The sequence below is a fragment of the Idiotropiscis lumnitzeri genome, chromosome 2 (assembly GCF_059441095.1).
Source record: "Idiotropiscis lumnitzeri isolate Australia: NSW breed Sydney's pygmy pipehorse chromosome 2, RoL_Ilum_1.0, whole genome shotgun sequence".
NCBI classification, from domain to species: domain Eukaryota; kingdom Metazoa; phylum Chordata; class Actinopteri; order Syngnathiformes; family Syngnathidae; genus Idiotropiscis; species Idiotropiscis lumnitzeri.
In genome coordinates, this window is record NC_142392.1 from 33339781 (window position 1) to 33352841 (window position 13061).

Below are 13061 nucleotides of genomic sequence, written 5' to 3' on the forward strand. Positions count from 1 at the left end.
AGAAAGCGAAATATTAAATGTATGTGAGGGGATATTTGAAGAGTTTGAGTTATGTTCAATGGACCATACATATACGAGCCAGCCTAACACAGCGAGAAAACCAGCGCTGACTCCAGTCGCCATCAAGTTGCCAACTCCTGACATTCCAAAACCTTTGAGAGAAACTGAGACTATTTGCGTTTCTCTTTCTTGTTCTTTTTATAGTTCAACTTCTAGTTACTTTTTCACCTTTTCACAAAGCGTAATGAAGGCCAGTTGAGCAAGTGGAACACGTGATTTTATTGATGACTGTGGAAGGCAACGATTTCATAAGCACAGTTTCTTCTCACACCTTTTCCATTAAGTACGTTTAAAAAGACAACTGAAAAGCATAATGTTAACAAATGTTCCAGGCAAAGGCAATTAATTTCATTAATAATGTTTGATATTGAAAACAAAAAAAAGATCATCATCACTCAGGGACAACGGATGCAAATTAGCCATTGGCTATAATTTGGCATATTTACAGGAAACTGTTTGATTAATATGCACTGTCCCTGTATACTTTCAAAAATAAAAACAAATACAAATACTCAGACACAATGGTTCTTCTGGCACGGATCACACGCTTAATGTCAATAAAAAAGCTTTGCAAAATTCAATATATCGTATTTTATTCAAAATCACATTTACATCTTACCACAAAGAGTCAGTTACTTCAGTTTTTTGTTTTCTTTTTTTTAAGCTTCAAGGATCGCTGCTTTTCTCACCAGCACAATTGTGACTCTCCGCATGCTGTTTAGTGGAGAATTTTTTAGCACAAACGCTGCAACTGAATGTCTTGTCTTCACTGTGTGTTCTTGTGTGGCGTCGTAAATACGACTTTTGAGAGAAACTCTTGGCACAAACTGAGCAGGAAAAATGTTTTTCTCCAGTGTGTGTTCTTGTGTGATCTGTTAAACTTGACTTTACAGAGAAGCTTTTGCCACAAACTGAGCAGGAAAATGGTTTTTCACCACTGTGTGTTCTTGTATGTTGTGTTAAATGTGCCTTTTGAGAGAAGCATTTTCCACAAACGGAGCAGGAAAAGGGTTTTTCTCCACTGTGTATTCTTCTATGTTTAGTTAAATCTTGCTTTTGAGAGAAACTCTTGGCACAAACTGAGCAGGAAAAATGTTTTTCTCCAGTGTGTGTTCTTGTGTGATCTGTTAAACTTGACTTTACAGAGAAGCTTTTGCCACAAACTGAGCAGGAAAATGGTTTTTCACCACTGTGTGTTCTTGTATGTTGTGTTAAATGTGCCTTTTGAGAGAAGCATTTTCCACAAACTGAGCAGGAAAAAGGTTTTTCTCCAGTGTGTGTTCTTGTGTGGATTGTAAACGTTGACTTATGCAGGAAGCTTTTGCCACAAACCGAGCAAGAAAATGGTTTTCCTCCACTGTGTGTTCTTGTGTGTTCTGTTAAACTTGACTTTTGAGAGAAGCTTTTGCCACAAACTGAGCAGGAAAAAGGTTTTTCGCCACTGTGCTTTCTTGTGTGACTTGTTAAATTTGATTTTAGAGAAAAGCTTTTACCACAAACCAAGCAGGAAAATTGTTTTTCTCCAGTGTGTGTTCTTGTGTGATATATCAAATGAGACTTTTGAGAGAAGCTTTTCCCACAAACTGAGCAGGAAAAAGGGTTTTCTCCAGTGTGTGTTCTTGTGTGCCTTTTTAAATTTGACTTATAAGAAAAGCTTTTGCCACAAACTGAGCAGGAAAAGGGTTTTTCTCCACTGTGAGTTCTTGTGTGGCTTGTTAAATTTGCCTTATGAAAGAAACATTTTCCACAAACTGAGCAGGAAAAAGGGTTTTCTCCACTGTGTGTTCTTGTGTGGCTTGTTAAATTTGCCTTATGAAAGAAGCATTTTCCACAAACTGAGCAGGAAAAAGATTTTTCACCACTGTGTGTTCTTGTGTGACTTGTTAAATTTGATTTTTGAGAAAAGCTTTTACCACAAACCAAGCAGGAAAATGGTTTTTCTCCAGTGTGTGTTCTTGTGTGACAAGTTAAATTTGGCTTATAAGCAAAGCTTTTGCCACAAACTGAGCAGGAAAAAGGTTTATCTCCACTGTGTTTTCTTGTGTGAATTATTAAATGCGACTTTTGAGAGAAACTCTTGCCACAAACTGAGCAGGAAAAAGGTTTTTCTCCAGTGTGTGTTCTTGTGTGACAATTTAAATTTGACTTTACAGAGAAGCGTCTCCCACAAACTGAGCAGGAAAAAGGTTTTTCTACACTGTGCATTCTTTTGTGTGCTATTAACCTTGCCTTTTGAGAGAAACCTTTTCCGCAAACTGAGCAGGAAAAATGTTTTTCTCCACTGTGCGTTCTTGTGTGCCTTACAAAATGAGACTTTCGAGAGAAGCTTTTGCCACAAACCGAGCAGGAAAAAGGTTTTTCACCACTGTGTGTTTTTCTGTGCCCTTTTAAAGACAGTTTTGAAGTGAATGAGTCAGAGTGACATGCCCTTTCACCTTTGGCTTGCCCATCATCATCATCATCATTGTCATGAGCGTCTGATAATGTGTCCTCATTATGTGCTTGTGATGGCACCCGGTGGTCTTCATCACCTTCTGTTGTCACGTGATGTCTTGAGCTGCTGCTTGTAGGCTCCGCCCCTCTGTTGTCCTCACTCACATCCTTGTTTTCATCTTCAGTCTTTATAGGGACAACGTTCACTGGTGACTTGTTGATCTCCGCCTCCTCCTCCTCCTCCTTTTTGATGTGAGTCAAATCTGGCTCCCCTTTCACAGAACAGAGATCATTTTGTCTGACGTCTGCAGGACACAAAAAGACAAATTTGGTTTGGTCAAGTCAAACCTCAGGCGGCGACTTCGACTTATATTGTTTCTACCATGCTACCTTGACTTGTGCTCGCCGCACACGGAGCAATGCGTGCGACCCCGATTTGGACCGGACCATGGGGGCATTTCACAAAATTACGTCCTACGATGTAAACCTCCCTTTCGCAGCACAACTGTGATAAACGAGCATTTAAAAAGGAAGCACGTTGCGGCTGATGCCAGATTTAATTCCTGACAGAGTCACAGACGTTTCTGGAAGCGAGCTGAAGTTAGCACACACAGGCTATTGTGTGCGTCTGATGGAACGCCTGTTGTGGGACCCTAACATATAATTGGGGGCCACTGGGGGCCATCGCAACATAATGTCATTGATAAAATAGGAATCCTTCAAGTGAAATATGTTTACAAGTATTTCTGTTAGGTTCGCCGGTCGGCGAGGAGGGGGTGGACCCAAAATGCGAGGAAGCCGGGATTAGGGTAACCTAAAGGGAATTTATTCAACAAAACGAAACCAAAAGGCAACAAGGTACTAGGGACAAAATAACAAAACAATGAGGACGAACAAGGGCGCAACAGGACAGAACTGAACTAGACTGTGAAACGGGGACAATAACAAGTGACTACGAGCTATGATCAGGAATGACAGCAAAGAGTAACGGTGGCATGAGGAAAGGGCAAAGCAATGGCAGTGCTGTCCGCAAATGGGGCAATGCGCCGACGCTGAGCTGTCGGCACGGGGTGGTTAAGTAGTCCTTTGATTAGGGGAGCAGATGGGAGTCAGGTGTGCGGGGCTAACGGGGAACAGGTGCGTGGCTGGTGGGAACGGAGAGCTGAGGGGAAACGCCCCTACTCAGCCTACCGGGGTAAACAAAAACAAGGACAAGGCATGGGACGTGAAAAATGACAACAAAGCCCTGCCATGACCGACACGGATCATGACAATTTATTTTTGCATTTAGAGATAGAACTAAATGTTCCTGGGCTTGTTGGTAGAAAAGGGGGTTGTGGCGTACTCCCTTTTTAAGCCCATAGTAAGCCAAAGATGCAGATGCATTCCTTGCAGCATGCGCTTGTCCACTGATCGAGATCCGTGCAACCCTGGGTGGATGCATTAAATGTATTTTAAATGTTTGGATGAGGTGAAACTATGCACACGAGCACAAAACAGTGCAGAGCCACCGGAGGTTCATTGACCGAGCCAGTAAAAATTTCATAAATAAGACCAATACGTACTTGATTTATTCAAAAAAAAAAATAATCCTTTGTGCTTTATCCACTAAAATTCATCAACCGCCATTGATCTTTTTGCCGCAGTGTGCACAGTTTTTGTCAAAAACGAGACAAGTGTGCACAAATGAATCACCCAGCCAAGATTGTCTTTGTCACTCGCGAGGAGCAGTCCGCCAAAGAGAAAAGCGTTCCCGCTCCTGTGCGGCGTTTTATTGAAGCGCAGCAAAGCAATTTGTAGATGTCAACTCATAAAGAATGGAAAAACATGAACACTTTGACTTTATCACACTTCTGTTCAATGCGAGCTAAACGGTTTTCTGTCAAACACGGTTCAAGACGTGCATCTGTTTTTGTGGCTTCCTGCTAAACTGCCAGCATAGACACAACTCTGTTACCACTGAACTCACGTTTTCCTGTGCAAGAGGTCCATGTTTTTGTGACCTTCTATTAACCCGTAAGCATAGTTTTGAAACATGATGACATGACAAACTTAATTTCTTTCACAATAAAATAAAAACTTTCGCAGATAAAGCAAAAACAAATTGGAGAAGCTGTGGAGCAGAGCACAACATCAGTCAGACCCCGGGTCCACCATAGTGTCGAAATTCTGAAAATGTTCCATAACAGAGGAATTCGCAATGGGTGCTGAAACACCACACCCTGCAAGTCACATGGAGTATTCTACATCTGAAATTAACTCTGCCAACCGTCTTCACCAATGGGCCTAAATCTTTAGTATGATGATGCGCACCAATAGTGAATGTGATTTGTGGCTCAGCGAACAGAGACAATTCAGAGACCAGAGCAGGAACAGGACGTACCACCCGCGGGAGGATGGAGACCCTGGTCTCAGAGCAGCCCAGTCTACTGGAACGGAGGACAACATATGCTTTCCCGCCGGATGTGCACAGTCAAATTCAGTCCACGGCAGTGACTTGGCCAATCTCAAGAGTCCCACAAGCATGACAGTATTGTTGCTCATTGGGATATGCTGAAGAAGCTTGCAAAGCGTGGAATATCTTGTTCCACCATCAAAAACTGTTGTCCATCAATCGTCACCGGAATGCCAAGACTTGCCGGTCCTTGAATGCTGAGGCTCCGCGGGCACCCCTATCGTGGAATGTGGTCCCAATCGGGTTGAGGCGTCAAGTGTGCGTTTGGAAGCCATAGAAGCGTTGTCGGAGGAGGGGGTAGCGATGGCGCCCCAGTGCTAGTGGAGCTCTTTGTGACTGGCGTGGCGCTGGACCACAGGATGGCACATTTCAGGAAGTGGCTCGGTTTGGACCGCTCATCACCCAGTGACCCCACAGCAAAAGAACGTCCCACTCACAACCCATGTCTATAACCACCCCTACTTCTGTTACGTGACCTTGTTGACCGGCCGGTGCGGACAACAAGCCTGCGGTGGCAGGGGAAACGGAAAGAGCAGACGCAATGGGAGCTGCATGCGTCGGCTGCTGCATTAACTGCTTCCCCCTGTTTTATTTTATTTATTTTTCCCATATTCTTTTTTCCTTTCCCAGTGAATTAGCACTCTTGGCCCTCTGAACCCACAGGTGTAACAATTCTTTTTCTCCATCCAATCCAATATTTTCTTTCATCGATGCAAAAACGGGGGTTCTACTCATACTGATGAGCAGTTTCTCATTGACGGACTGTTTTGCATGATGTCAGTAACTGGGAGGCGCACGCCCTCGAGGACGGCCACCCGGCACAGCTGTGTGGTGGTGACACTATTGGACGGGTCACTGGCGGAAGCTTCAATCCATTCGCGTCTTGCGCCGTCTCCCATAAGATCTCACAAACTTAATCCCTCATCATATTTTACAAATGCCAATGCCAATTGGTTTTGTCTTCTGTTTATGATTCATATTCAATCCCCATGAACACGTCAACTATTCGTTTAGCTATAGGACTTGTTGTTATAATCCCCCCAAAAAAAATCAGCACTTCTGGTGTTTTAGAGTGGGGGAAAAAGAAGCAACTCAATTTGACCTGCATGAGGACCAGAGGCTTCACTGGGGTCATCAGGTGGGTCCCCTCCTTCATCGGTGTTTCGTTGATAAACCCACAACACCTCAGGATGGGTTCAACAGCGACATCTGTGCGCCTCAGGTGTGCCCCCCTCTGCCTCTGCTCCTCCTGCCTATTGTCAAAATTGGGAAGGGAGAAGAGTCCTTTACTAGGTCTTTGAAGTCTTATGAGGGTGTTCCTCCTCCACTTTTCCTCACATTTGGCATCGAACAGCCCAAGTGGGGTCCTTCCTCTTCATCCAGAGCCAATTGCTGCCTCTCTCCGCAGCCTCCGACAGCAATTTCACAGCTTGTCGTTGGGCCTGGCCTTGGATCCCCATGCTTCTCAGGATCCTTGTTGTTGATGTGGCTACAAATCCTCTACACCCGACCTCCACAGGGAGCACCTGTGTACGCCAGCCACGCTGCTCTGCCTCTGCTGCTCTGCCTCTGCTGCGATGTCCATGTATTTCAGGCTTTTGCGATTATAGGCTTCATCCACTGCAGACTCCCATGGTACTGTTAGTTCCACGATGTACAGGAGTTTCTGTGAGGTTGACCACAAGATCAGGTCTGGCCTGAGATTAGTTGTAATGATCTCCGGTGGAAAGATGATTTTCTGATCCAGGCCAACTTTCATTTTCCAGTCTCGGGCTGTGTCCAGGAGGGTTGTTTCCACTCTTACAGATGGTCTCCCTGGAAGTTGTCCTGCTTTCACAAAGGCGATTGTGCTTGGGAGTCCAGGCGCGTGGGGAGGGAGGGCATTGTTGGTCGTTCTCCTTTTCTCCAGTATGATCGCCAGTTGCCGTAGGACCTGATTGTGCCTCCAGGTAGTGGGGGGGCGCAAATTTATTTTCTTCTTGGTAGGGGGGGCGTGACAGGAAATAATTGAGAACCACTGAACTAATATAACCCCGTTTTCCTCAACCAATGAGTCAGTATTCTTTGAAGTGGATTATGTGCAGACTAAAAAATTGTAATTTAATTTAAATCAATTTACTGTATATCAAAAGTCCCCCATAACATGATAATTCATATTCCTGTCATTTCCATTTCAAAATGTCAATCCATGAATAGAATTACCGTCGTACATCCGTCGCCAAACTGAAGTATGGAACATTAGATGTTTTTTTTTTTTCGTTTTACATAACCTTTAACCTTGCATGTCCTGTTTCAACAAAATTGTATCTCTTATCAGTGTTAACGATTTCATCACTCAGGGCTTTTCCGTGTTGACAAATCACATTCCACGGAACATGCATTCATTCTTTTATGATCTTATATTTCTGTATTTAATTCACCGCTTCTTGCAATGAAGATTAATTTCATCCCAATTATTATGTAGCCAATTATCTTACTCGTTTTAATTTTGCTTTAGTTATTATCCAAATTTTTAAACATTTTTTATGCTGCAAATTTCAATGTATACTAGGACGCACACGCGTTAGTTGAACTGATAAAACGGAATATTAATGCAATAACATTTGGGTTTTAGAAAGGGCAATTCTTTCTACAAAGGCGGGACTGGCACTGGTTTATAACTATCACCCCTTATCTCCTGCGTGGGGGCTGCCTGACTTCCTGGTCCCACAGTAGATGGTAGCCAGGTTTTTGATTTTGCGTGGTCTTGACCAGAACACGAGTAATCACAGGGTACGCATCTGAACAGCGGAGTCGAACCGGCCCAGACTTAATGCATTACTCTTGCTACGTACCAGCGAAACCGTCGGCTCAGCTCCAGGGGCTCCACACAACGGTACGCCTCGATCCTTACTGTGTTCCATGCCACAAAGTGCCCAATATGATACGTGGAAGTGCACTTCTCTTCATTATTTCTATTTTCAGCTCATCATTTTGCTAAAATTTACACCCTGGCCAGGGTCTGTGCTCAAACTGAGCTTATTCACGACTATGTTGTCTATAGCTAGAGTTTTACACTTCTTATTTCTCATCTCTTTAACCACTAGACCTTTCTTTCCTTTATCTTCTGCACATTTCTCCCGCACTAGTCCCCATTTACTTAGTTCCTATCATCATTTTTTTACTTTGACATCTTTTAATGTCTTAATCATTATAGAGGCCTCTTGTTTAAACAATAATTGAAACTAACACAGGGACATTTTCCATGACCAATCATCCAGCAGACCCACACGCACAAGCTCTCTTTAACGACCCCAAAAGCCCCGACCGCTTGGACACAGGCGCACAACACCCATTGTGAGTAAAAGCATCTCACTGAAAGTTCAGCCGGCCGGCTGTTGAACGCCTGCGCCCCAGCACCCTGAGACCCTCAATGGAGCAAGAATCCTGTTTGTGACGCCAAAAATGTGGTATATTTTGTTGTTGATTTGTGGGTCTGGCTCAGCTTCCCTCCGGACAGGTCGCCGAGCATGGCAGAATTGGTGATGGAAAAAAATTCTCTGACACAGTCATTTTGGTTAGAAACAGATTTTATTCTCGTCACATGCTGATGTCAAAAGAAGTCTCCCCAAAAAGCTAAAAGGGAAAGGTGTCCCCTCTCTCCGGCCTTCCCTTCTTATAGGGAATGGCCACACCGGACATGAATATTGAAGGTTTGTATTACGATTGCTGGCATTGTTTTAAACACTTACGGGACAGAAGGTCAATTATTTAATTTAGCAGGTTCATATTTACTGAACATGTGAAACATTGATTAAACAAAAAGCATTTTTCAAATGAAAGTAGAAGTACAGTGCATCGATAAGATTGACTGGGATTGTAGTCATGGTGTTCACTGATGCATTCATATGCTAAATTGATATGACTTAGTTTAAATGTAAGACCTCAAAATTGCACACACTGTATTTTCATGACCCACACTTTCATTCAGAACAAACAGATTCAGTCTGCTCAGGTCAAACTGATGACAAACCAGATCGCACTTCATGGACAAATACGACAAAACACATTCTCCACATAGGCCATAGAAGATACAAACATCAAGTTGGGCAGGGGAGGACGTCACAGGGACGCTATCAGGAACACCAAAAATACATAATTTGATCTGGGAAAACATACACCACACAATCTGTACACTGACGAGATTACAGAGGAATTTGAGCAGGAGAGACGGAGAGACTGCCGCCTGCCTGAGAAGGTCAGCCTTGGACGTTTAACGTGGACCGGGGAGGGAGCAAGGACGACCGATTCAACCTACATGACCCTTGACAAAGAAAACCTCCTAGAAAATGTGAGGCTGGGCTGAGATCAGCGCGCCATTTTTCGATTGTACGCGTCTGAGTACAGTTTCTCGTCAGAATAAGAAAAAGCCGCCCAGATACTATTTCCTGAACTCCAGAAATCGAAGAAACTAAAATATCGGAACTCTAATCAGTTGTTGTTGAGCCTTTTTGACCCTTTTCTTCTTGAGTCCAAAAAACAAACACGCATTGGAGTAAGTTTGGCTTTTAAGATTCATTTACGAAATGTTTCTCATTTTCTCGGTGGCTCAACTCCAACAGTGGATATAAAAATACACTACATCTGTCAGCATAGTTTTGAAACCTGACATGACAAACTTAATTTCTTTAACAACATTTAAAAACCGGAAGAAGTAAAATGTTAAATAATCAGTTCAAATTTGAAACTGGGGAAAAAAAAACACGGAGTTGACCCCCCACTATTGGTTATTCTTTGGCATTTATTTTCTGCACTGATTTCATTTGGCATAAACAAAAGTTCAGCAAACCGGCAAGTAAAAGGCAATATTTAAAAATAAAACGGCAATAACCTTGAACGATTTCCCCCAAACAACTTAATGTTGTTATGTATATTTTCAACGATAGAAAGTCGTTCTTTACAAAGCAAATGAGAGTAAAACGTGTACAAACCTGCTTTGTGTAGCACAACACGAGGCTGCTTGCAACCTTCGTCCAGCAGTTGATGTTGCTCGTTCTCTTCTTTTATTCCACAAAGTTCCTCTTTGTACTTGGGTGTCGTTCTTTCACACATTTTCAAATGATAATTCCAATAATTCCGATCTCTGCTTGACGTAGAGTCATGTGCCTCTTTTGTTAGCGGCTAGCTAGCTAACAAGCTAAGCTAACTACGCCGAAAAGCATCAACGCGCGAAGATGAGGTTATCGGGACACAAAGACTTAATGAATTATGTCGTAGTCCTTTAGAGTAGCACTGGACATTCTGTGAGAAATTTACAGTCAGTTCCACACTAAATCAGAAGAATTTAGCGGTGGTTGTTTTTATTTCGGTGTGGACGGGTCGGTGGATGTGGTCGAGGTCCTTCGAAAGCTGCGCGCTTGCTTATGACGTCATGCTTTAAGCACGTATTTTTCAAATATATCTCTTTGCCTCTGTGTTTGTTTTTACACCTGGCTGTTCAGTTCTAATATATATTTTATATAATACTTTAAATCGGTTGATTAAAAAATTAACAAAATAACTAAATTCACGCCACATTGGCGAGACAGCTCTGACGTCACTTCCGCCTATGCCCCGAGAAACCGCTGCTGCTCCAGCAGTGGGGCGTTTAAGTTTCTTCTCCCGAACTTGCAACAATTCTGTGTTTCACTCGGGCTGAAAATTGTATGAATATAATGCCTGCATATACTAGCAGCGCTTCTCAATTATTTCACGCCCGCCCCTACCAAGAAGTAAAAGATTCGCGCCCCCCCACCACCAATTTTTTTCTGTCTTTGTATATTGATGTTAGATTGTCAATAAAATATCCCTTAACTAAGCTAAATTGATAAGAAATATAATTTTGAGAACTATTATAGTGAGGATCTCAAAACTCTGTACTCTGTTGTGCAAATATTGATGAGATGATAAATATTTACTCATATGTTTTTTGTAAAAAAAAAAAAACGTTATTAATATTAGCAAACCAAACACAGTTATTAATACGTACATAATATAGAAAAGACAAAAAGAATAGCCAGGGGGATTTTAAACAAAAATTCTTTGTAAATAACATAAAGCAACAGCTTTTTTTTTTTTTTTTTTTTTTACAATATTTTTATTACTTTTTCACACATTATACACATGACAACAACATCAGAAAATAAACAAAAAAGTAAATAAATAAAATAAAACAGGCAGCACAGTGGGTGGTTGAGCACCCCACTGGCCCACAAAGTTTTGTAAAGGTTTTCACATTTCCTCAAACTCCTCTGCTCTCCCTCTCATGACATACGTCAGTTTTTCCATTGCCATATTGTTTGTCAGTTCTTTTATCCAGTGATCCAGTGAAGGTGCGTCCGTTTTTTTCCAGTATAATGCAATGAGTCTCCTGGCCTGTAGCAATCCAAAGTCAATCAAAGTAGTTATGTTTGTGCAAGCCACAAAGTCTTTGGGGTAGATGCCCAGCACAAAAAGTTTCACAACATGAGGTATGTTAATTCCAACTCTAGTTGACAATGTCTGTCCTACTCCTCTCCAATATTTTTGCAATTTCGGACATTCCCAAACGCAATGGAAGAGGGAACCCCGTCCCTCTACACATTTAATACAGGTGTCTGGTATAACAGGAGACCATGAGTTCAGTTTTACAGGTGTAATGTATGTTCTCATCAGCCATTTATACTGTAATAGTCTCATTCTAGTATTAACTGTTTGTTTCTGGGCTTTAAGGCATGCCCTATGCCATTCTTCCTCTGTTACAGCCTCCTCAAAATCAGAATTCCATGCCTGTAATCTATCAATGGAGGATTCATCATCATGGGTTACCAAAAGGTTGTAATACACAGAAATTAAACCTTTATCATCACTGTGTGAAAGTGTCAGACGTTCCAAATTTGAAAGGGGAGGTTCTATGTTGATCGTTTTGTATTTTGCAGATAATGAAATGTTTGAGTTGCAGATATTTAAAGAAATGCTTTTTATGAATTTGATATTTATGTACAAGTTCTTCAAATGTAAGCAATATACCGTTATTATATAAATCACCCACACTTGCAATACCCTTTTCTGTCCATATCCTAAAACCCCCATCTGCCCTGCCAGGCACAAAATTTAAGTTACCCCTCAAAGGGGTAAAACGTGAAATTAGAGGAGTGTCTTTAATATGATGATGTGCTTGATACCAGATATCAATAGAGTTTTTCACAAACGGGTTTTTAGTCTCCTTTTTTAGGGTTTTATGGTTTGCTGAGTATAAGTAGAGCTTTAGGGGAAGTGACACTGAGGCTTGTTCGATAGACAGCCATGATGGATTCATCTCATTTGTAAAATAAAACACCATAGATCGCAATTGCGCAGCCCAATAATACCATTTTAAATTCGGAAACCGTTGTCCTCCTCGTTCATATGGGAGGTAGAGTAGTCGCAATCTCAACCGGGGTTTTTTACTACTCCAAATGAATGTGCTAAAGGTATTGTTAATCTTATTAAAGAATGCATTTGACAATTGCAGTGGAATTGACTGAAATAAATATAAAAACTTTGGTAGTATATTAATTTTTATCAATCTAATCCGTCCAATTATTGATATAGGCAAAGTCATCCAACGATCCAGCGTTTCCTTCATCTCTGCAATCAAAGGGTGATAGTTGGAAGGGACCACTGTTTTAATTGAAGGTGTTATTTGCACCCCGAGGTACAGAAATCCTTCTTTTGCGTTAATAAAAGGTGTTTTTACGGTTGGGTTTGTCCTTTCTTCCTTGTTTAGAAATAGTATTGATGATTTTGAGTAATTGATATCATAACCAGATAATTTTCCAAATATGTCTATATAGCTAATAAGACTTGGGACGCTATTGTGTAAGTTTGTTAAAAAAAAGAATGACATCATCAGCATATAATGATATTTTATGTTCCTGCCCCCCTAAATTAATCCCTTCTATACTCGTATGCGTTCTAACCGCCATCGCAAAGGGCTCTATGGCAAGAATGAACAACATAGGTGATAGAGGGCATCCTTGTCTAGTAGATCGTTCTAGAGTGATTGGCTTTGAAGCAATGTTATTTGTTAATATACTAGCCATCGGGCCAGTATATAGCAGTTTTACCCATCTGA

The 13061-nt window shown here is 41.7% G+C and overlaps 1 protein-coding gene across 1 annotated transcript; it reads right to left on the bottom strand.

The window, feature by feature from the left end:
- Window positions 1-436: 436 nt before the first annotated feature.
- On the bottom strand, window positions 437-10318 carry LOC148342358 (uncharacterized). The gene is made up of 2 exons (XM_088288538.1): window positions 9919-10318; window positions 437-2798 (listed from the first exon to the last, which is right to left on the bottom strand). Exons 1-2 carry the CDS (start codon window positions 10037-10039, stop codon window positions 727-729), a joined length of 2193 nt encoding a protein of 730 aa, XP_088144664.1. The 5' UTR covers window positions 10040-10318; the 3' UTR covers window positions 437-726.
- Between the last annotated feature and the right edge of the window lie 2743 nt (window positions 10319-13061).